A 22491-nucleotide genomic window follows, 5' to 3' on the forward strand; every position below is an offset into this window, starting at 1 on the left:
TTTAAATAATTTTAAAATGTGTTGATTTGACTGTATATGTAACATTTTTTGTCGAATCTTACTGCCTGAGTGGGAAATGATCCAAGCATTATTTGGGGGAAAGGTCGGAGGTACAGCAGGTCTTTATTGTCACTGCGGGGTAATTGAGGGTGATTCAAGAAGAAACTGCTCGAAAAAGTTTGATCCTGACAGTGTTGGATTGTTGAATCGGCATCATGGCACTCCTCAGAGGTAAATGAACTCTTTTTAGTTGAGTAGGAAGCCAAGAAAGCATGCAAGCTGTATCTGTGCTGCTGTGACGATATTTGATGTTAGAGCTAAATCTAGCCAATTAGTGTAACATTATTATAGTAACTTAAAATGAATGTAATCCCCGTAAAGTCGACTTTATTTTAAAATTGTAATGTCAGGACTGCATGAAAGGTTTTGCTGATCATAACGTTACTGGAAATTAGGCGAAAGGTGACGAGGTGGCGTCATCTTTATTTGCTTTATACAGTACAGTATGTTACTTACTACTACTACTACTCACTACTTTTCACCACTGACACAGATCTTTCCACTTTTCTCTTTCTGTTTCTTTAGTTTTTTGGTCCAGTCTTTATAATAGTTAATGCAGACATAATACAGAGTCGAAACTTTAAAAAAAAAAACAAAAAAAACAACCAAAAAACTTGATACTTGACACACAACATTAACACCCACCTCTTAAACATGACAGCTATTACTATAAAGTTAGTATAAAACGAAAACAAGAGCTTATCGCTAATGCTATTAATGTAATGTCTGATAAGAGATAGATTAGTTTTTTTATTTTAGAGAGAATACCTCATATTAGCTTAAAAACTTCTAAATAAATGTTTGTAAGGAAAGAGGGCTGTGGATTTTGTCCCCCATCACTTACATCATGAAGGGATTTTCTAATGGCCAGCGTGAATAGGAGGAATGATTACAGCACGAAAAATATGTGCAAGGGTTCATTTAGACACCTGACTTTTTTTTTTTTTTAGAGTTTGCACATGGTCATGCTATTATGCAGTATGTCCTTTCAAAGATGGCACCACACTTTAGTACATGTTAACCAACACGGTTAACTTGCAGATGAAAAAGCACCTTCCTTACCTGTTTCACTGTAGATCCCTTTGATTGACTGTAATTTCACTTTTAATAGTTATTTAATCAACAGTCGCAATATGTAGTTCTTTAAAAAAAAAAAAAAGTTAAAAGAAAACTCCATAATTATTAAACATAAACCTTGTGTTTGTGCCTGTGTGCAAGCACGTGAAATATTCATGGGAAAGAAGAGTTTACTGTACTTTGAGTATTTAAAAAACCTCCTTGATTCAGTGGAACAATTCCTTCTTAGTGTGTCTGATGTTAGTTTCTCCTTAACATCTTTTATCTTCTGCATCTTGATACCATCCATTTCTGCAATGGGCACCACCCAGCACTGGCTGTGGCCTGGTGATGGGTGGTATTAACTCCTCACTGCTGTATTAAAATACTTTGTTTCTCTGCAGGTGTATTTATTGTTGCTGCCAAGCGCACTCCATTCGGCACCTATGGAGGTGTTCTGAAGGATCATAGTGCAACAGATCTGGCTGAGCACGCAGCCAAAGCTGCACTCGCTGCAGGGGGTGTGGCACCGGAGCTTGTAAACAGTGTCATCATGGGGAACGTCATGCAGGTATTTTAAATCAAACAGATCAAAAGTCACATTTAACACACTCTGATCACAAGGATCAACAGATGTGTATGTGCTGACTAGTGTTTTGGATTTGTTACTCACCTTTTCTTTCTTCTCTGTCTCCCTTCCTATTTCAGAGCTCAGCTGATGCCCCCTACATCGCACGCCATGTTGGTCTGAGGTGTGGTGTTCCCATCCCAGTGCCTGCTCTCACTGTGAATAGACTGTGTGGATCTGGCTTCCAGTCCATCATCAATGGTGCTCATGTGAGTACTCCACCGAGAGCAAAGGACGTTCTGGCAGGAATATAAATGCAGAATAAATCACATTATTGTATATTTATGAACAACTGAAGCAATGCCGTGAGGAGTTTGGTCTCTAGTAAAGTCACAGTATTTCACTTATATCAATTAAAAACATAATGTGTGTTACCTTTTTTTACCTACTCTGTGTGTTTGTAGGAGATCCTCCTGAGGGAGTCAGAGGTGGTCCTGTGTGGGGGCTCAGAGAGTATGAGCCAGGCGCCGTATGCTGTTCGCAACATACGATTTGGTACAAAGTTTGGATTCGACCTCAAGGTTTTCTTGATTTTTATATTTTCTTGACTTTCTTATCAACAGTCCCTTGACGCTTACAGTCTGAACATCATCATGAAGGCGGCTTGTTTTAAAACTCCTAAAAGCTTTTGACACAAAGCTAAAACTTCCCCTCATCTGCTTGACAGCTAGAGGACACTTTGTGGGCGGGACTCACTGACCTGCACGTCAAAATCCCAATGGGCATCACAGCGGAAAACTTGGCAGAGAAATACCAGATCACACGAGAAGACTGCGACAAATATGCATATCAGACGCAACAAAGGTGGAAGGCAGGTCAGAGAAGCTAAATTTTAAAATATGTTTTCAATAATTTCATGGTTTGCTCGCGATACATGTATTATTTCATCTGAGAAATAAAGCACATTCTTTATATTTTAAGATCTTTATGTGTATTTCTGTCTCCAGCTCACGAGGCCGGTCACTACACAGCAGAAATTGCTCCCATTGATGTGAAAGCGAAGAAGGGCAAGGTACCGATGACTCAGGATGAACACCCTCGGCCACAGACCACACTAGAACAGATGGCTAAACTGGCCCCTGTCTTCAAGAAGGGAGGGACTGTAACTGCCGCCAATGCTTCGGTGAGCTAATTGATGACTAATCTTGATGATCTGAGGCGATCAGCTTTTATAGTTCTATCTACCTCCTCAGAGTGTCATTGAACAGACACCTGCCGACACTGGAGAACGCCCCACTGTGGATATCAGTGTGTGATTCAAGTGTGCCAAACACACTGACTTATTTTCTGCCATCTGGCATCTCCCAGTATCAAGCAAATCACAAGGCTATTTGTGTATTTCACTACAACAAGATGTTCTGAAAAACTATGCAGTTGTAATATTTGACATCTGGTGTTTCCTGGACATCAGTAGTGTTTTATGTGCTATTTCTTCATGTATCACCACAAACCAGAACTCCTGACACTCGTCGTCTCATAAAGTTTGTTCTAACCCAGAAACATTTTGGAAATAAAAAAACATTGATGAATTTGATCAAAAGTTTTTAATTAATTGGTACACACAAGTTAAAATCAGATCTGTACATAGGAACTTTTCATGTATGAATGAATAAGTACCATTACTAAATCCAGTGTGCTCTTCTTTATCTTCAGGGTGTGTCTGATGGTGCTGCTGCTGTGGTGATTGCAAGTGAGGATGCGCTGAAAGAACACAAGCTCACTCCGCTGGCCAGGATTGTGTCTTATCATGTGTCAGGCTGTGACCCAAGCATTATGGGCATTGGTGAGTGACAAATCAAGTCAAATCAACTTTATTTTCCACTTTTGTTGCACAAAAGTATAAATTTGTCCTCAGCTTGCATGACAATCGACATCAGATATGACATCATATACATTGTACGTCACAAAAACAGTAATCTCTATAAACAGATATTTGCAATGAAAGCAGAACCTGTTGGCAATGGGACAAGATTTTGTTACCGGAAGCGTTCTGGTTTCCTTTTGTAGTCTGTGTAGTATTGACCAATCATGTTTGAGCAGGCTGTGGTTGCATGCAGGTAAACAGTCCATGTGGAGAGCAAAAGAGGTGGAAAGCATTGGCCGAAATGCTATCTCGGAACCCATCGGCTATCATCTGATGACAATTTAGCTTTTTATTAGCTTTTTTATTAAAATTGACCAGTATTTATATACATATATCTGTTTAAAGAAATTAGCTGAAATGTCGTCTGGACCGTCTCAAGTGGCTAATCAGACTGTAAGCAATGACTGGCACATGGAAGAGGAAGTCTTAGCCCGGATATCTGTTTGCTGCACCAGAATCCCTGAGATATTGGCGTCAGCCCCCAGAGGCTAAATCGTCATCAGAGAGATAGCTGATGGATTCTGAGATTACAAAAATGAAAATGAATGAATTATTATTTGACATGGTTTCCTTAAATCATCTCAGGCCCAGTTCCTGCAATCACCGAAGCTCTCAAAAAAGCTGGTCTTTCTCTCAAGGACATGGATCTTGTGGAGGTACATTACCGCAGTTAAAAACTTTAATCCTACTTGAGTTTATGTCACATATTTTATATACAGTATGTGTTGATTTATTCAGATAGTGGCTACTCGTTTGTGTCATCGATGTCATCTGCTTTACATAGGTGAATGAGGCTTTTGCCCCTCAGTACCTGGCTGTTAGCAAGGCTCTCGGACTGGATCCTGAGAAGAGCAACGTTAACGGTGGAGCTATCGCCATCGGACATCCTCTTGGAGCTTCTGGGACACGCATCACTGCCCACCTGGTTCATGAGCTCAGGTAATAATGTTGTTATTAATAATTATGTTTACAATAAATCAGCTGAGATGTCTGTACACTTATTTGCTAAGATTAATTAACTTTTTTCTCCCTGACAGGCGACGAGGGGGCAAATACGCTGTTGGCTCTGCTTGCATCGGAGGTGGCCAGGGCATCGCCATCATCCTTGAGAAATGCTAACTGAAGAAGCTGTATACTTGGAAGGATGCCTGAAGAGGAATATCATTCACAGACACCATCTGCTCACGTAAAAAAAAATGCTCAAATTAAACCTGATATTATTTCAAGCCTTTCACATACACATAAAATGGCAAATGTTCTCTACCATGAAGCACCGATGCTCAGCTCACCCTGGCAAACAAAGAAGAATAACGCATTACTATAAATCAGACTTTTTTTTGCTGCTTACTCTTTACTTCTTTCAGTCTATTCATACAAAAATGTGCAATAAATGTTCCAGTCCAGAGTTGCCTTGGAAGTGAATATTAAGAGCTAACTCAAGTTTCCGATCCACATGTCTGTGGTACTGGTGGTACTGGTGTGCCAGCGGCTGTTTCTGTGTGTGATTGAAATACAGAGCTAGCTTGGTTACATTAACCCGTGTAGCATATTATTAACTCAAAAGTACTGTCAGTGTTGAGTTTAGAGGAACTGCGATATTTGCCTTAAAATGTTCGGATCCACTCCATTATCAGGGAACTGCCGAAACATGTCTGACCTGTGTTGGGTTCAGAAAAAAACGATTTTGTATTTCTGTGTCAAAGAATCTCAATAAATTACAGTTTGGAAAATACATGTGAAGTTTTGTTTTTTTCACATTTTCATACTGATTAAGCAGCAGCATCAGCCGCAGTCTGTTAATTTTATAGTTAAGCATGGAATTGATCTGATCTGATGGTAATTTTTATTTTAACTAACAGCTTTTATTGTTCAACATAGGTTGACAAAGTGCTTCATAGACATAAAAACAGAAAATACACAGTGCAATTACAATTTAGAATAAGTTCAATGCAACCAAGAAAAAGAAAGATAATGAATAAAAATCTTCAGAATCTTAAATTTGTTTTTACATTTAGAATTTATTTTATATTATTTTGTTACATATTTTCAAAATGGTTCAGAAAAACTGATTACATAGAAGCATAGAGAAAAGATTATTGAATGTAATTTTTTGTATATGACTTGGACATTCACATGCTTTATATTTGTAAGTTTTTTTAGACTGCAATGACCTTTATTTTTTTAATTATTTTTTTCTAAAAGGTTTATGAACAATGCATAAAAAGGGGATATCAAATCTGCATGCACAATAAATTGTAGCTTTGTTAGTATGAGCAATATGAAAAGAAATTAGACTGCAAATGTGCTTCACAATATTTAGAAGGTAAATTTTTGTGCTTTGCTGATACAGAGATTGTTTTGGGATTTGTAAAAGATTAAAGTTGCTTGTTCTGGATTTGTGTATAAGATTTTTCCATAAAAGGCCAGGTTGCCTCATACTATCCAACTCTATTGATAGCTTGTATGACCAGATAAAACAACACTATGTAGTGAGAGAAATTAGTTTAGTTAATTAACTAAAATTAAAAAAGAAAAGTGTATCCAAAATGTCGGAGAGTAACAGCCGTTAAAAACAAGCGCAACATTGATTGTATTTGAAATTTACAAATGAGCATACGGGAGAAATCTCTTTAGGACTACAAGTACCATCACATCCTTGAAACTCGACGCTACGTACGTCAACGTCATCTTGCAGCGTCCTTATATACGTCACATGCCCGGATGTCGGTCTTTTTTTCATAGCAAAGGTAAGACTGGCTTGCCTTCGTGTGACTGTTGGAATAAAATCTGTGTTCATCTGCGTTATTTAATAAAAACTACAGTCTTCAAATGTCAGAAGACGAATCTAAGTATCTAGATGATGCGTTAGACATCGTTATTACTGTGATTATTCGGCCATGTTTCTGTATTAATAAACTGTTTGGTGCATCGGTGTCGCAGGCCGCCGGGTAGCCTTCGTGTTAGCTTAGCGGCTAATAGAAACGTGTTGTACTTCGTTAAGTCTTGTTTAGTCGTAAGGTTACGGTGTTTATTCGTAAGGTTCCGCTGTCGTGTAGTTTTCAATTAATATAAATACTTTCAATTTGGGGATACGAGTGGCTACATAGTACGTAAAGCGATTCAACAGTGCTATATTGCTAATTGGCAGCTAACGATACTTGTCATGCCTCCTCTGCTATTGCAATGTCTGCGGAGTGAAGGATTCAATACATCGGATATTACTGTTGAATTTTAAGTGTATTTGTACTTTCTGCAGTGTATATATATGCATTTTAGGTTTTAGTTTAGAAGCTCATAATGTTATTGCTTCAGCTGTCATTGATAACGTGGTAGTCTGGGTTATAGTGGAGCTTATTGTACTGAGAATTTAACACAACTTGTTATAAATCTGTTAGAACTAGTGTGCGAAATACAAGTGGTCTCTGCGGGTCTGGGACCCTTTAATTAACAGCTTAGACCCCCTGAAAATCTCAATGAAATATTATGGGGGTCTCAACAATAGGCCTAATTATATCATTATTATCCACACAGTGAGGTTTATTTTTATGTAATGACACTTAAATACAAATGTGCTGTCTCTGCATATTCAAAAACGTCCAATTCCAAAGGAAAAGTGAAATGTGAACATGAATTGATACTGTATATAAAGAAGTCCTTTATCTTGGAGAAAAAAACTTTAAAAGTCCTTAAACAGTCTGTCAATCACAGAATAAATTCTGTTTTGGAAGTAGTACCCAATGGTCACACTGTATTTTGCACACTGATTTTCATGGACTATTCCCTGTTCTACATTGCTTTGTGTCAGATCACTAACCTCTGTTTTAACTTGCTTTGTGTCAGATCACTAACCTCTGTTTTAACTTGCTTTGTATCAGATGGCAGAGGGAGACAAAAAATCTGCCAAGAAGAAGCACGGGAGCCGGAACCCGGTTCTGGCCCGGGGCATCGGCCGCTACTCCCGTTCTGCTATGTACGCCCGCAGGGCCATGTACAAGAGGAAGACTAAGACCACTGCGACCAAGGTGAGGGCAGAACACTAAACAAAGATGATAATAAAGTCACCAATATACACATTAAACCTGCGGACTGTATCTTGTTTTGATGTTAATTCTCTGCACTTGTTGCAGATTGAGAAAAAGATTAAGGCGAAGCCTAAGGCCACCGTTGTCAAGACTGTTGGCGGAGACAAGAATGGAGGCACTCGTGTTGTCAAGCTGCGCAAAATGGTGAGTGATGTGACATCTTTGTGCAGATTTGATTTTGTACAGCTACTGACAACTGGAACTGTGTAAATGTCATCGCTGACAGAGAAATTGAATCAAAAAATAAATAGTATACACATCCTGGCAAATCCTGAACATGTGCCTGACTGAGGTAAAGTAACTCCTGTCGTACACTGTCACTGAGATTTTTCTATTAAATTTAGGGTGTGCAGAGTTTTTGCATTCAGAGAGACATGTGGACACAAACTTAAAACTCCATAGCTAGCAGCAAATGCACAACACACGAAGTATACACACGTTGACCTAATGTCTGGTCTGAAATGAACTGAGCAGAATAAAATGCATGCAGTGTTTTGCACCACAGACTTAAAGGACAGCTTCACAATTTTCCAAGTCTGTCTTAAGACAACATTCAGGTGCCCACTTGAACATTTAAACACACACTTTTGCATTCAGGTGGATTGGAAGGTGTGTCCAAACTTTTCACTGGTATTGTACATGAACTTCTAAATGGAACAGAATATGAGACATAAGACCGGGATATAATGTTTCCATATTCATTAAGTTTTCTTGAACTGAGCTAAAGGATGGGTTCTCAAGTCTGTCTTAAAACAGTCAGGTGCCCACATGAACATTGAATAGGTTTTTCTTGCTGTAATCATTCCTCCTGTTCATACTGACCATTAGAAGATCTCTTCATAATGTACTTACAATGTAAGTGATGGGGGACAAAATCCACAAGCCTTCTGTGTAAAAATGTATTTAAAAGTTTATCTGAAGCTAATATGAAGCTTCAGCCGTCCAAATGAGTCAAATCAAGTGGATATCTTTCAGAGTTAGTCTTTTAGTGCCAGAGTCCCTCTTTTTGTTACTGTACTTCCACCACAGCTCAACAGGGAAACACTGTCTGAGGAAACACAAAGAGGGAATTTGATGCTAAAAAGACTGTAAATGTGTCAGATGTCCATTTGATATGACTAACTCGGACTGCTGAAGCCTCATATAAGCTTCAGATAAACTTTTAAATGCATACTGTGGATTTTGGCCCCCATCACTTACATTTAAAAGCACATTTGAAAGGGATCTTTTCATAGCCAGTGTAACCAGGAGGAATGATTACTGATTAATGATTGAGAGGAAAACCTGTTCATATGGGCACCTGACTGTTTTAAGACTGAAAAATTGTGAATCTATCCTTAAAATTTCTAGGCTGTCTCGTGACTCCAAAATGGTAGAAAATAAAATTTAACTTGTCAATATGGGATTGAATTTTGCCATCAATTTTAGAGCATCCCAGCTGATGCTGTGCTGTCATTCCTGTCATTTTGTTCACTTTGTATGACTTTCCCTAAGGTCTTGACCGGTCCTAACCTAAAAAAATGTTCTGTGTTTGCTCTTCCCGTAGCCCCGCTACTACCCTACAGAGGATGTTGCCCGCAAACTGAAAAGCCACGGGAAGAAGCCCTTCAGCCAGCACAAGAGGAAGCTGCGCGCCACCATCACCCCAGGAACTGTCCTCGTCCTGCTCACTGGTCGCCACCGTGGAAAGGTGAGAACTGTTTTTAGCACAAGTTCATTTTGGTTTGTATTTACTCAGAGATTAGCAGAAATCATTCACATACACAGGCTAAAAAAACGTGCTCCGTGTATGACACTGTACACATCCACAATCTTGAAATGTCAAGGATTTCATTTAATTTTGTGAAAATGATAATCTGCTCTGAGAGTCAAAGGCCATCATGCTGTTGGCTTCATGGACCAAAACAGGACAATTTATCTGTCCCTCATCATACTATAAACCTTGTTTGACTGGTGAAGACTCTAAGAGCCAGTATTGGTCAGTATAAACTGAAAATGGTATCCCCACCATCCAAATTCAGAAAGATTTTCATTGACAGACAGCTTATTTAACACATTCGTGTTTGTGTCCATCACTAGAAAACAAACATGTGATCAACATTATGTTCTGATGCCTTTTAAAATGTAACATTTGTGACAGGAGTTAAAATTTTCCACATGCGATCATTTGAGAAACAAAAAGGATTTTTAAAGTGAGATTCTTGTATTTTATGTGAATATACAAGCAGCTGCACTTCATGCAGTGAGAACAGTTATTGATATTTAAAAGCATTACATCATCACCGGGAAAGATTTCCATTGTCTGGCAGATGGGCATTAAAATTTTATGTCAAAACACCTCAAATATTGAGTCAGCAGTTCAAGTTAATTGCTTGTGGGGGCACATCATTGTAGACAGCTAATTAGCATAGCATCAATGCTGAGTTTGAACAGTTAAACCCAGAATAGGGAACCAAAATAGCTAAAATGTTATATAATAGACTGCAGCTCTCACTTGAAATTTGTTATAACGTCAATAATTCGCAGAAAAGCAAAATGAATGATACTTGTAGCACTCACACTCCACCATCTACTTCCTATTTAAAGACATTTACTGTACACCGCCTCTAACACAGACCTGATACTTAGACATTTTTCAGATAAAACTATTTTTAAACTGGCGACATAACGACCGAACCATCGGTTTACCTCCTTTCCATCAGTATTGTATCATATAAGATGTTAAGCCTCCAACCGTAGTGGTGCATCCCACACAAATGTTCTGCCTAACAGGCGTGCTGGACACATCACTATAATCACACAACCTCGCTGCCGCAGACATTGTCCCTCCCTCCCCACTCGCAAACGCTACACGGGCAAGTTATGGAAGCATGCGAGTGTGCCCACACACACTTGGAGCAGTGGCTGACCTAAATAATGTTACAGCTATGAATCTGACAGTTTGGAGCCCTCTTGATAAAAATTGGGAGTGTGTGTGTGTCAAGTAGATTCATTTTTCTCCAGCTCTGCATGAAAGTGGATTGCAGCTGTTTAAATTGTCTTAACAAAATGGCGTAAATATGACTGTTAATGAGCTCTCTCTGTGAGCTGAATGGTTAAAAGGATCCTTCTCTTTTCTATATGATTTGATGCAATAGGAGCCTCGTCTGCTAATTACCCTTAGTGTAGCAGCTGTATACCAAATGACGCCTCTTGTTTTTTTTGTTTTTTAGCGTGTGGTGTTCCTGAAGCAGCTCTCAAGTGGTCTCCTGCTTGTCACTGGTAAGCATGACATGTTTGCTCATGTACATTAGCAACATCCATTATAATACAGTCAGTAAGAACGTCGTCCATGTTTCTGTAACGCTGATGTTTTCTTATTTGAACACCCTTTAGGCCCTCTTGCCTTGAACAGAGTCCCCCTGCGCAGGGCTCACCAGAAATTTGTCATCGCCACCAACACCAAAATCGACATCTCTGGCATGAAGATCCCCAAAACTCTTAACGACGCCTACTTCAAGAAGAAGAAGCTGAGGAGGCCCCGTCACCAGGAGGGAGAGATCTTTGACACAGAGAAAGAGGTAACCTAACTTGGATATTTGCCTTCAGAATACACATTTGTATAAATTTGTAATGGGAATAATACCTGACTCACTGGTTTTTCTGCCTTTTTTTTTTCTTTCGCCTGTGCAGAAGTACCAGCTGACAGAGCAGAGGAAGGAGGACCAGAAAGCTGTTGATGCTCAGCTTCTGCCCCTCATCAAGAAAGTACCTCAGATGAAAGGGTACCTGCGCTCTTCCTTTAGCCTGTCTAATGGTGTCTACCCACACAAGCTGGTTTTCTAAATGTGTTGTAATAAACAGTACCACCAACTTCACCATCACTTGTCTCTTTTCTACTGAAAGCGCGTGTGTGTATTTATAGTTTAGATATTTCCTCACCAGATTTGTCAGTTACTTGCCATCTTAGCAACACAAACTATTAATGTCCAGAGCTCAAACAGTGCATATAACTTGTAGATTTATGGTGTCTTGTGGGGAATTAAACTGTCGCTGGAATCTCACTACAAATAAAGACCAGAAATGGGCTTCAAAACATGTTTTAGGTGATTACAGGAACTGTAAAGAAGCAGTGATTCCAATTGTATTGGACTAAACATCCTCAACATATTGAATATGAGACACTTGTGTGATGCGGCAGTTTCACTCTCCCAGTGATTGACTTCACAGATACAATGGCTGAGTAATGCTTACTATGCAAATGACAGTTTAGACATTACTCTGGCTAATGCATGATTTCATCTTATTTTTAATATTTACATAACACACTTAATACATTTCTGTACATCAGTGCCACAAATAAGCCACCTATTCATCTGAAACATAAGTATCTGGTCATATGGGATTATAAATGTCCTGGTTCAATTGGCGTATAATGAAATAACCACACCAAACATTGGACCCAGACAGCTTGACAGCAACGCTTTAATTAAAAAATGACATGTCTAACGTAACAAGACAAAAATAAATACAAGTGTTTCATCTCTTTTACATGGCCACGGTTTTTTTTTTTGTTTTTTTTGTTAATCCTCAAAAACAGAAAGTAGAAAGCAGCACAGAAAAAGGCAGCGGCCCCTTGCCAAGGAATGATAAGTGCCTTTGTCGAGTCAGTCAGTACTGTATGTATGGTCAGCTGTATCGAGAAAAAGCCTTTCTCGTCTCAGCCGGACTTAAACAGCAGAATGGCCACCTGACCCAAGTAGAAGTAGATGAAATGCTTGGTCTCATGAGTCACGTAGCTGCCAAAGTTCCTCCCAACGATGCAGTGCCAGGTCGGGTTATATTTCTTGTCAAACTCCTGAGTGGGACAAAGACACATTGTTCTCATGAAATGTGTGGAGAAATGGGATCAGAAATATGTTATAAATATAAGGAAACATACAGTTTAATGAAGTGTATAGATGAAGCATATAGTGTAATAAGCACACTGTACATTATGTGTTTAAAGAGCATCCCATCATTTATGGTGTCGATGGCTTCAAATCATTATTGTTGGAGTGAAATGAACAATGTTCGCTTTTACTTGACAGGCCATCACAGCTCATGTTCCTCCTCAGACCACAGTACTCTTCTTGGCGTTGACTCAATATAGCATGAAATCACTAAATGTTGCACCCAAAATGTTTTCCTACCATTCTCAATAATGTTACTGAGAAAAAGTAGTGTGTGTCATATTAAGAGGAATTTTAGAGGTACAAACGAAGCTTGAGCTGGTTGATAAATTGACATAATGACTAGACTAGACCATATATTGTCCATTTAAATCTTAACCGCTACATTACAGTTAAGAGAGACAATTTTCTAGCTATTTTTTATAGTTCAGCTAAATGAACAGTGAATGCCTCTGGCCATTTGATAATGATCATATTTGACTTCTAGGTAAAACACTATCTTATCATAATGACAATTTTACAATTAACACTTAATTTGCCAAATATGGGAAAATAGCTGTAAACATCATGTTTTCAGGGTGTTTTCCTCTCTACGGTGAGTAGGAATGTCACCATGCAGACAGAGTTGCCATGTGGCCTCTGCAGGACAGTAGGTCCAAGAGGAACCGGTTTCCTCAGGAAGAGTGGAGACAATTGCGAATACCAGGCTGGGCGGGTAACATGGATGATGCACAGGATGGTTGGTCAGAGTGCAAAAATAGCTTTACATCACTGCTGTGGAAAAGCACGTCAATTTTGTCCAAAAACTACGTTTTCTGCTTAGAAACCTGTAGGACAAAGTTGCACTGAGGGAACCTATTGAGGATGTTGGGATGCGTCAGAGGTGTTTTTATTTTTTACCTTTTTGATGTATGCAGCGATGTCTTTCTCGATGTTATACTTCTCCAGGGCCTGTGTGGCACACTCCACGGCGTCCTGCTGCATGTCCTCCGACATGTCAGCATTTTTGATCACTGCCTTTCTGTCAGACATGGTTGCCCTGGGAAACCAAAACACAGCGGAGGATTCATCATCTTCACAAGCGCATTGACACACACACATACACACAATCGACTGGAGACCCTGAGCATCCAAACAGCGCTCATCATCGATTGACTTTAACGGTATTGTATGGAGAACACAAAAAAAGGTCTCACCAACCAGTAAAGAGGGAGAAAAACAGCTAGTTAGTGACGGAGTATCCATTATATAATAACTGACACATAATATTTGAACTAGCCATTTCTACTTGTGTTGCATAACAACTTCCATCAGCGGCAAGCTCACTGGATGCGCGCTCTGCGTAGTTTCTATGGATACGCAAAGACATTTAAGATTATCGTCTAAAATGTATCCACTAAAATCCTGTGAAATGTGAGGCTGCAAAATGAAAGCACATCGCTGCAAAATAACGTACCAAAACCTTAGACAGCAGTTAAACGTATGCTTTATTTGCCTCAACGTGCAGTATACCAAAAATAAACACCCGATTCTCTTGATAATAGAGTTAACGTTTGGCATAACCAAGACTTGACGTTAACTGAAGTAACGTTGGGATTTAATAGAAAGAGAAAGGCTTTGCTAGCAACATCTCGCCACATGCATATTCAGCGATGGATGAGCGGTTGATTACAGCTCGATAACTAACTGTTCATTCATCCCTCAAAATGAAAAAAAACAGTCTGACTGTAGGCAGAAATGTTAAAAACATTCAAATAAAATAAATGAACATTCTTATAATTTACTGCATGCGAAATTCTTAAATTTACCTACTAGTCTCCGTATACTGTTCGTCTAGTTTTAAAGAGACGACCGCTCCTGTAGTGACAACTCCCGCGAAGTGGTTGACACAAAACTAATGTGGGTGTGTAGCGGTTAGAGACTGCTGCCTTGACGTCCTCCTATTGGCTGATATTAACGGACACGGCTCTGTTATTGGCTGATTCGAGCCTATCTTTCTGGTGTTTCTCCCTGCATTTTATTTCGAACCATCATGCCTTGCGACAATATCGTTACCGTGGCAACGGTTGTAAATAACTTTCCCATGCCTCACTGGCGATAGCACCGTGAAATAATAAATGTTATGGATGATTATTTTTTCCCTACACACCATCAAGCATACATATTTTATTTTTTATTTATTATCCCCTTTCCAACCCGTTGTGACTTATATTTTGTTAATATAGATACAAAAACAAAAATACAGTACGGAAACTATTTTTTGTACAAGAAATGATGACATACCAGCGTTACAAGAAACATTTTTCGTATATAACTTTACTTCTTACAGTTATTATTTTATCTCATAATAATAAGACCATATGTAGTTAAGAAAAAAACTTTCATATGTTGTTATAACATGGAAAAAAGATATTGTGGCAATGAGAGAAATTGACAGTGATTTAGTTATTTTCACAATCTGTTGATTGATGCTTGGTATTTTGTTGTAGAGATATGACAAATGCCCACTGATATTGTGGACACTGTTATGTAGACTGATCTGGACTTATCCCAATCATTGATATTGACTATTGGTTAGCACCAGTTTTTGGCAATAATACTTGGCATTTTGCCAAATGTAATGTTCTAAAATTATACTGTAAAAACAAACAAAAAAATGTTTTCTCTGAGCACATTTTTCTTATGCTGCTACAATATAATGTACATTACTAAGCACCCATTTTCATGAGAAGGGTGTGTATCACGACTTCATACACTAGAAAAATAGATACTGAAAATGTGTTAAGTGAATACTTGTACTAATACAATAAGTAGTAATACAAATTTTTCATCAATTCATCTCAGTTATATGCAAGTAAAATTTGTTTCTGCAATTCCCACCATTTCCCATCAATGAGCAGGAGACCAAGAATGATTAAAAAGCATTATTAAAATTCTTTATTCACAACCATCCACATACATAACTGTATGAACTTCCTAAGCCTAATATTCAAATTTTGTGTTACAGATTGAAATCTGTATCACCAAAATATACTGTAGCATTTCCTTCACAGTTATCTGACTTTGTTATTGTATCTGCTGCTTTTCAGAGTGATTCCCTTATGGCTTCCCTGAAGATACAGTAATTTTCTGACCTAACAAACACACACAATCATTTTCACAAACCAAATACAATAGATTCATCAAGACTACCAGCATAACAGTCATATTCACACATTATCAATAACTAAGGAAAATGTATATTCTCATTTGTCTCCCGAAAATGATAAGGATTTTGTCCACAAATTGGATGTACATAACCAGAAGCTGCCGTAAAAAGACTGTCAAGTCTTTCAACCTTAGACACTGTTTGCATCAGTCTTGTTATCCACTTGAATTTAACAACAGTACAACCACAAATTCATTAACTTGCCCAAACTTGATCAGAAATATTTCTGGTTTAAAAGTCACACACTTTAAATTTACACAGTCAAGGAGGAAAACGTTTATTCTGCTGTGTTGTCAAAATGTTTAACATCAACACATTAGCACACCTTTGCACCACGCTGTTTGTGTTTAAGGGCACCATTGTTAAGAAAAACAATTTTCCTGAAAAACATCTGCAAAACATTGGCAACAAACATAATGGGAGTAACTGTAACAGAAGCCAGGCCACATCAACACTGCTCGTCTGTAGACTGTGGTAAAGGGATGCCATAGTTTTGTCGTATATAAATTAAAAAGTAGTGCGAGAGGTAAAATGTACTGTTGAACATGATTTAAAAACTTTAAAAGCTTTTTAAAAATGAGCCCCAAAACCTTCACAAAGAAACTTGACAATGGAGAAATGAACCAGAGATCATTTCTGTGCATGTGTATGTTTAAAATGTCACAGATGGTGAGCATAATAATAGTTTAACTTAAGACAGAAAAAAATGTCCAGAACTACAGTTAAAATTACTTTCATAGTTTTTTTTTTTTCCAATAACACAGTCGAATAGTATATTAATGAGTGCCACACGAGTACACACATTTGTAAACATGCTTAAAGTCTTGTTTGGAGTGAAGCTGATATAACCGAAAGCTGTGATGTGCTTCACTCGCTGCGGTCCTTTGGCTCCCTGTACCTGTACTGGATGTACTCAAAGATGTCTCTCTCGCTATCCACCAACAGAGGCTCCCCAGCCATACCTACAACAGAGCCATACAGAAAAATAACTGACATTAAAAGCCGAAAGCATTAATCATTGGTTATTGACTCATGATAGGAGTCACACAGGGCCTGGGAAGAGTTCAGAAGTTCAAATTTTATATATTTAACTGACACTCACCAGTGACCCCAAGTGGTCGTATGGTGTACTCATTAAGAGTGAAGCCCTTCTCCAGAGCGTGAGTTCTCATGTTTTTATTGAAGATATCACTTCCAGTGAAGTACAACACGCCACAGTAGTACTGGTCCTTGGGAATTAACCTTGAAGCAATGATCAAAGAGATGTTAGAGAGCAGAGCGATTTATACAGGAGGTTGCCTTTTTACTGTATTTACGGTACATCCAAATGGACCTCCTGGCTACTGTAGTAGGTAAAGACAACATTTTAACTGAAAGATCCCGTATTTAATCCCCTTAACAAACAAAATGATGGAAAACAGTCATACATCTTAACTAAGGATTCTTTAGCAACAAAATGAATCTTTTTCCATTAACTCAGCCCATGTTGCTCTGCACAACAGTATCTGCTGAATGCCTACAATATAAATGTGAAAAGCAATATAAAAAAATGGCACCTAATATCAATACGCCTGTGAAGGTATTCCTCCTCATCTTCATCACTCTGTTGCAGTTGGCAGACTCCCTAGAAAAACAAGATCCAGCACATCGTAATCACAGTCATGCGCTATATGGGTTGGGTACAGTTACTGTACTAACTGTGTTACTGATCACAACATCAAACACATGCAGCAGAGCACATGGGAGGAAGTAAACAGCGGCCTCACCATGAACTTGGTGTCTCCTTTGGACAGAGTGTCGGTCACAAACCCAATGGACTCCAAATGGTCGACCACGGCGTGGAGGAGTTTGGGCTGGAAAAGAAGATGAATGGAGATAAATTAATTGTAAAAAAAAAGTAAAATTCATAGTATGATAACTGAGCTAAAGAGGAGAAGAGTCTTACTTGTTTCTCAGTCTGAGAGGTATAGTTTGGGTGGGTCAGCAAAATATCAATATCACCACTGGATGCTGCACCTGGAAATGATGAACATGTGAAACAATATTATGATTACCAGAGTTTGAACCGCTATCATGAACTGAAAATTAATAGTGATGAGGTGAAGCTTTACCTCTCCTGTAACTTCCACAGATTGTTCCAATATAATCTGTATCGATCTTCTTCAACTCTCCAATAATAAGAGTCTAAACGAGGACATGAGTACACAGTGTAAGAAAACTTGAAATAAAACTAATTTGATGATAACAAACAAATCTAAATGTTTGATCACCTCCATCTGTTCCATTTCAGCTCGTGGAATCCTTTTCTCAAATTCCTCAAAATACCTGAAAGCAGTAAAATGATCCATTAAACACAGCTTAATACAAGAAGTATTAAGGATAGTTACAAACTTTTTAGCATTTAGCCAAACTCACCTGAGTCCAATCTGTTGATGATGGTTTAACTTGTGCTCAATCTTTTTCAAATCTAAAAAATAAAACAATAACAACAAAGAACATTGATCATTTGAAATCCCAAATACCCCAGTACCAAAACTACATTGTGCACAACATTTATTGAGCCTGCAATATAGTGTATGTAGGATAAAATATGAAAGCCTACAGACCAAGAACAAGTTTAAACAACATTTTGTGAGTCATCTGCTTAACAAACCTTCTAATGTCTTCACCCCTTCTTCAAAAAACTTCCTGGCAGCAGCAGGGCTAAAGTCAAGACCCAAGAGATTTGAGTGTTTATTACATGAAGCACAAGCAGTAAAATCTACATGGATAAATAAATCTCAAAACATTCCTCTCTGCCTCTGAAGTGGCCGTTGAACTGGTCAGCCAGTGCATTTTAATAACTTATGACGCACTTAACTGTGAATGTGTGTACACAACATTCAGAAGGTTTTTAATTTAGATTAGTAACACTTAAGACGTACCCAATTCCAGTGACCCTAGTGAGGAAATTGATTGAAGAGCTGGTGTCATCATTTCGAATCTAAAAGAAAATATAAAAGTAGCGCATCAGTCTGATTAGTGTGTTACATTTAAGCTATTATTAATCTTGTATTTATAAAGTGAGGCATGGAATATGTTTTCCCACACCCCAAGACTCACTTTTTCCAGCTTCCGTAGCTTGCCGGTTTGTAAGAACTCATCAATCTTTTCAGCTATTTTAGCTCCAACGCCATCCTGTTGAAATGTGAAAAACCAACATGAGGGCGCCAAACATTACAATGTGCAACGATTATGTAAGATGTGCAGGGTGGCTGCTGACAGACATTTTTAGGCTACAGCAGAGGGCATCACATAACACACAACAGCACACAGCAACATGAACACATCGGTGGTACAGAGGACAAATAATGATGGAGTCATTTCCAGTTTCCAGGCATCATTATGCTCTAATTAATCAACAAAAGCAGTTAGGATCAAGTCATTGGTCCCGGTGACACTGAGGAAATTTAAAAATATAACTACAATGCACAATGAATCTGAGATGTCAACAAGAAAAAAAACAGGTGTGGACATGCCAACAAAATTATGTTATTACTGTAATTAGAAAACTTAAATATTAATTATTATATGTATAGTAGGAAATTAAGCAATCATCATTCTATCAATAGATCCATCTACATAGACATCATAATTTACTTCTGATGACGATAGTCTTGATCAATAGTTACTAGTACATTTTGTAAATTTAAAAAGATTTGAACACACCTATTTTCAGGGAAATTAACATTACTGACTTTTCCCACTTGTGAGACACAATACTGTGATGGTGGTTCTGTGTCATGTCACTGCAGCCATTTAGAGATAAAAGAATATCCTGCTGATGCATCACATTTAAATGGTCTATATTTGATATTTATTAATTTAATATAATATAATATAATATATTGTATTGTATTGGCTAAACTGCGGATACAATGACTGGCTTTCAGCTGCCTTCCATGAAAGAGATAATAATCAGAGGGTGAAAGAAAAGAAAATGACTGGAGCCAAGAACACAAAGAAACCGTTCAATATCAAAACGTTATGCTGAAAAATGTACCGGGTGATATACTGACTCATACGCCAATAACTATTAAACATTATAAGCTTCACAAGAATATATTTACTGCAGTTCGGGGCACTGCTTTGCCATGTGACAATAAGTGCTTGCAACACTAAATTTCATTAAACCTCTGGACAACTATCAATATATAATTTTTTTGTGCATTTATATTGTGTGTCAAAATGCACCAACATATTATTTATGAAGGCAGCTACATGACGCACATACCAGTTTCTTGGCCTCTTCACCATTTTTAATCTTGTTAGGGTACTTGGAAATGGTAGATGCTGCTTTCCTGGTGACAAAGCACAGGAGAAAAGTTTTGTAATGGCAAAACAATGCGCTAATAAAAACAAAATTCTGCTGAATTCTAGGTACAAGAAGGTGAAATAATGATAAACACTAGAGCTGCAACAATTAGTCGATTAATCGATTAGTTGCCAACTGTTTTGATAATCGATTAGTCATTTGGAGTCATTCTTAAGAAATTCTCAAATGTGAACCTTTTCTTGTTTCTTTAGTCTATGACAGTAAACTGAATATCTTTGGGTTGTAGACTGCTGTTCGGGACAGAGGAAGACATCTGAGGACGTCATCTTGGGCGTGATCAACATTTTCCACCATTTTCTGACATCTTATAAACCAAACAACTAATCGATTAATCAAATTAAATAATTAACAGATTAATTGATAGTGAAAATAATTGTTAGTTGCAGCCCTAGTAAACATACTTGAGGAGTACTGTGTTATAGATGTTTAATATTTAGTCTACCCTCATTGATATAAAAGGGGTGAACAAAATATAACAAAGTACAAGTCATCAGCACCTCAAACTACACCCTTCAAAATAACCATAAAGCTAATCAACACTTCTCCAAAACAGTTTCAATCATGATTTATTGCAGAGCTGTTGTATTACCTGGGTGTACCTACTAAATTGCTAACTGAGTGTCTGTTTTCTATGCAAATGACCACTGAATCTATTATATTTCAACAGCAATATATCTGTCACTATATGCTGATATATGAACACCTCACTGCTGCTGAGGCTTCAGAACTTACCTGTAAGCATTGTACTTGTGAATTGCCCTGTTGACATTCTTCTCATAATTGGCCAGCTCTGGAAACAAAAATAAAACATTGCATGACTCCCTATTTCCCTCATACTCCTGTTGTTTATTACAGCAGAGGAAAGTAACAAAGTACATTTACTGAAGTACTGTCCTTAAGTACAATTTTGAGGTACTTGTACTTTATTTGAGTATTTCCATTTGATGCTACTTAATACTTCCACTCCACTACATTTCAATACAATATTGTATTTTCTACTCCACTACATTTACTTGACAGCTTTGGTTACTTTTCAGATGAAGATTTGACACAATAGATAATATAACAAGCTTTTAAAATACAACACATTGTTAAAGATGAAACCAGAAGTTTCCAACCTTTTTGGCTTTTGACATCTTACAAAAAGCAGTGTGTAGTCAGGGTCACATTTCAGATCTCTGTGAGTTGTTAACAGCTCCACCAAATAGTGATTTTTCCCTCTAAACTTTTCACATGGTTTCATTTCAATAAATGTTCAAATGATCCAATTTTTCACCAAAAATCAAAGATTAGACAAAAAGTCCAAAAACCAAAAGCAGATTTGTGTATCAGAACTTCGTTTTTTCTTCTTTCCTCTCCCATTAATCATCTCACGACCCCTCAGATTTATCTTGTGACCCTTTGGAGGGGCCTGACACCTAGGTTGGGAATCACTGAACTGAAGTAGCTAACTGTATATTAAGTAGTTCGAACTAGCTCCACCTCCAGCAGCTATAGCAGTAACATGCTGCTTATACCCTGATGCTTCAGTATTAATAATATAATGATGTCATATATAATAATATATCAATCAAAGGGGCCAAACCAATACTTTTACTACAATACTTTAACTATATTTTGCTGCTAATACTTATGTACTTTTATTTAAGTAGGATTTTTCATGCGGGACTTTTACTTGTAAGGGAGTATTTTTGCATAGCGGCATTTTTACTGAAGTAAAGGATCTGAATACTTCTTCCACCACTGCTTTATTGCCACTATTACAGGATCTGCCAACTCAGCTAAAGGCAGGAGGAGGCATTTAAATGACATGACAGTGACTATCAGCGTCCTAGAAACCAATATTTTACTTCTAATAAACCCAGACAACAAATGCGAGAAAGAACAGCATCCGAGTATATAAATATATATACAAATATAAACAATTTATGCAAAGCTGTTTTAGCGTTATTATTATTATTCAAAACAACAACACGAATGTCACGCTAGCTAATGTTAGCTAAGCTCAACCGTATGACTCCTCTTCACGTACCGACAAGAAAGTCTGTTATTCCCTCATTGAGGGATTCCTGCGGCGCTTTCCTCTTGCTCATTGTTGAGTTTCTAAATGATCAAATATCCGTTGGAACTTCCAACTATCTTTTATGCATGAATGAAAAGTTAACAAGTCTTTGTAGTCTTAGCTAGCTTCTCACTAGCACATTAGCAAGCTAGCTCAAGCTGAACAATGACCGACAGACGTAAAACGTAGGGGGAGGAGCGTACGTTCTACGTCACAAATGACCCA

The 22491-nt window shown here is 37.9% G+C and overlaps 4 protein-coding genes across 5 annotated transcripts; 2 read left to right on the plus strand and 2 right to left on the minus strand.

The window, feature by feature from the left end:
* Positions 1–65: 65 nt before the first annotated feature.
* acaa2 (acetyl-CoA acyltransferase 2) lies at positions 66–5340 on the plus strand. Its single transcript, XM_044376118.1, has 10 exons — positions 66–231; positions 1521–1687; positions 1825–1953; positions 2149–2265; positions 2412–2559; positions 2692–2867; positions 3398–3527; positions 4194–4264; positions 4393–4547; positions 4646–5340. The coding sequence occupies exons 1-10, from the start codon at positions 216–218 to the stop codon at positions 4725–4727; spliced, it is 1191 nt and encodes a 396-aa protein (XP_044232053.1). The 5' UTR covers positions 66–215; the 3' UTR covers positions 4728–5340.
* A 996-nt stretch (positions 5341–6336) lies between these two features.
* rpl6 (ribosomal protein L6) lies at positions 6337–11547 on the plus strand. The gene is made up of 7 exons (XM_044376121.1): positions 6337–6355; positions 7484–7630; positions 7736–7834; positions 9237–9380; positions 10903–10951; positions 11066–11250; positions 11363–11547. Exons 2-7 carry the CDS (start codon positions 7484–7486, stop codon positions 11513–11515), a joined length of 777 nt encoding a protein of 258 aa, XP_044232056.1. The 5' UTR covers positions 6337–6355; the 3' UTR covers positions 11516–11547.
* A 589-nt stretch (positions 11548–12136) lies between these two features.
* On the minus strand, positions 12137–14550 carry dynll1 (dynein, light chain, LC8-type 1). Of its 2 annotated transcripts, none has more exons than XM_044376125.1 (3): positions 14434–14550; positions 13522–13660; positions 12137–12527 (listed from the first exon to the last, which is right to left on the minus strand). In XM_044376125.1, exons 2-3 carry the CDS (start codon positions 13651–13653, stop codon positions 12390–12392), a joined length of 270 nt encoding a protein of 89 aa, XP_044232060.1. In that variant the 5' UTR covers positions 13654–13660; positions 14434–14550; the 3' UTR covers positions 12137–12389. The 2 variants fall into 2 exon arrangements, with proteins under 2 accessions (XP_044232060.1, XP_044232059.1); XM_044376124.1 differs by having other exon boundaries at positions 14430–14542.
* A 985-nt stretch (positions 14551–15535) lies between these two features.
* polb (polymerase (DNA directed), beta) lies at positions 15536–22468 on the minus strand. The gene is made up of 14 exons (XM_044376120.1): positions 22237–22468; positions 20937–20994; positions 20103–20169; positions 18932–19006; positions 18754–18812; positions 18483–18532; positions 18245–18296; positions 18100–18154; positions 17941–18013; positions 17775–17845; positions 17596–17682; positions 17386–17453; positions 16932–17071; positions 15536–16791 (listed from the first exon to the last, which is right to left on the minus strand). The coding sequence occupies exons 1-14, from the start codon at positions 22295–22297 to the stop codon at positions 16697–16699; spliced, it is 1011 nt and encodes a 336-aa protein (XP_044232055.1). The 5' UTR covers positions 22298–22468; the 3' UTR covers positions 15536–16696.
* Positions 22469–22491: the final 23 nt, after the last annotated feature.

This window comes from Thunnus albacares, chromosome 2 (assembly GCF_914725855.1).
Source record: "Thunnus albacares chromosome 2, fThuAlb1.1, whole genome shotgun sequence".
Classification (NCBI taxonomy): Eukaryota; Metazoa; Chordata; class Actinopteri; order Scombriformes; family Scombridae; genus Thunnus; species Thunnus albacares.

Excerpts from the sequence above, each read along its gene's own strand:
- acaa2 (XM_044376118.1), top strand. Across the intron at positions 1,688-1,824 it reads TCATGGGGAACGTCATGCAG|AGCTCAGCTGATGCCCCCTA; the intron begins GTATTTTAAATC and ends TTCCTATTTCAG. Across the intron at positions 3,528-4,193 it reads CCCAAGCATTATGGGCATTG|GCCCAGTTCCTGCAATCACC; the intron begins GTGAGTGACAAA and ends AAATCATCTCAG.
- rpl6 (XM_044376121.1), top strand. The coding sequence starts at position 7,484 with ATGGCAGAGGGAGACAAAAAATCTGCCAAGAAGAAGCACGGGAGCCGG. Across the intron at positions 7,631-7,735 it reads CTAAGACCACTGCGACCAAG|ATTGAGAAAAAGATTAAGGC; the intron begins GTGAGGGCAGAA and ends CACTTGTTGCAG. Across the intron at positions 7,835-9,236 it reads TTGTCAAGCTGCGCAAAATG|CCCCGCTACTACCCTACAGA; the intron begins GTGAGTGATGTG and ends CTCTTCCCGTAG.
- dynll1 (XM_044376125.1), bottom strand. The coding sequence starts at position 13,653 with ATGTCTGACAGAAAGGCAGTGATCAAAAATGCTGACATGTCGGAGGAC. Across the intron at positions 12,528-13,521 it reads TCGCTGCATACATCAAAAAG|GAGTTTGACAAGAAATATAA; the intron begins GTAAAAAATAAA and ends TGTCCCACTCAG.
- polb (XM_044376120.1), bottom strand. The coding sequence starts at position 22,297 with ATGAGCAAGAGGAAAGCGCCGCAGGAATCCCTCAATGAGGGAATAACA. Across the intron at positions 18,155-18,244 it reads CATCAACAGATTGGACTCAG|GTATTTTGAGGAATTTGAGA; the intron begins GTGAGTTTGGCT and ends TACTGCTTTCAG. Across the intron at positions 17,072-17,385 it reads CACAGGCGTATTGATATTAG|GTTAATTCCCAAGGACCAGT; the intron begins GTGCCATTTTTT and ends CATTGCTTCAAG.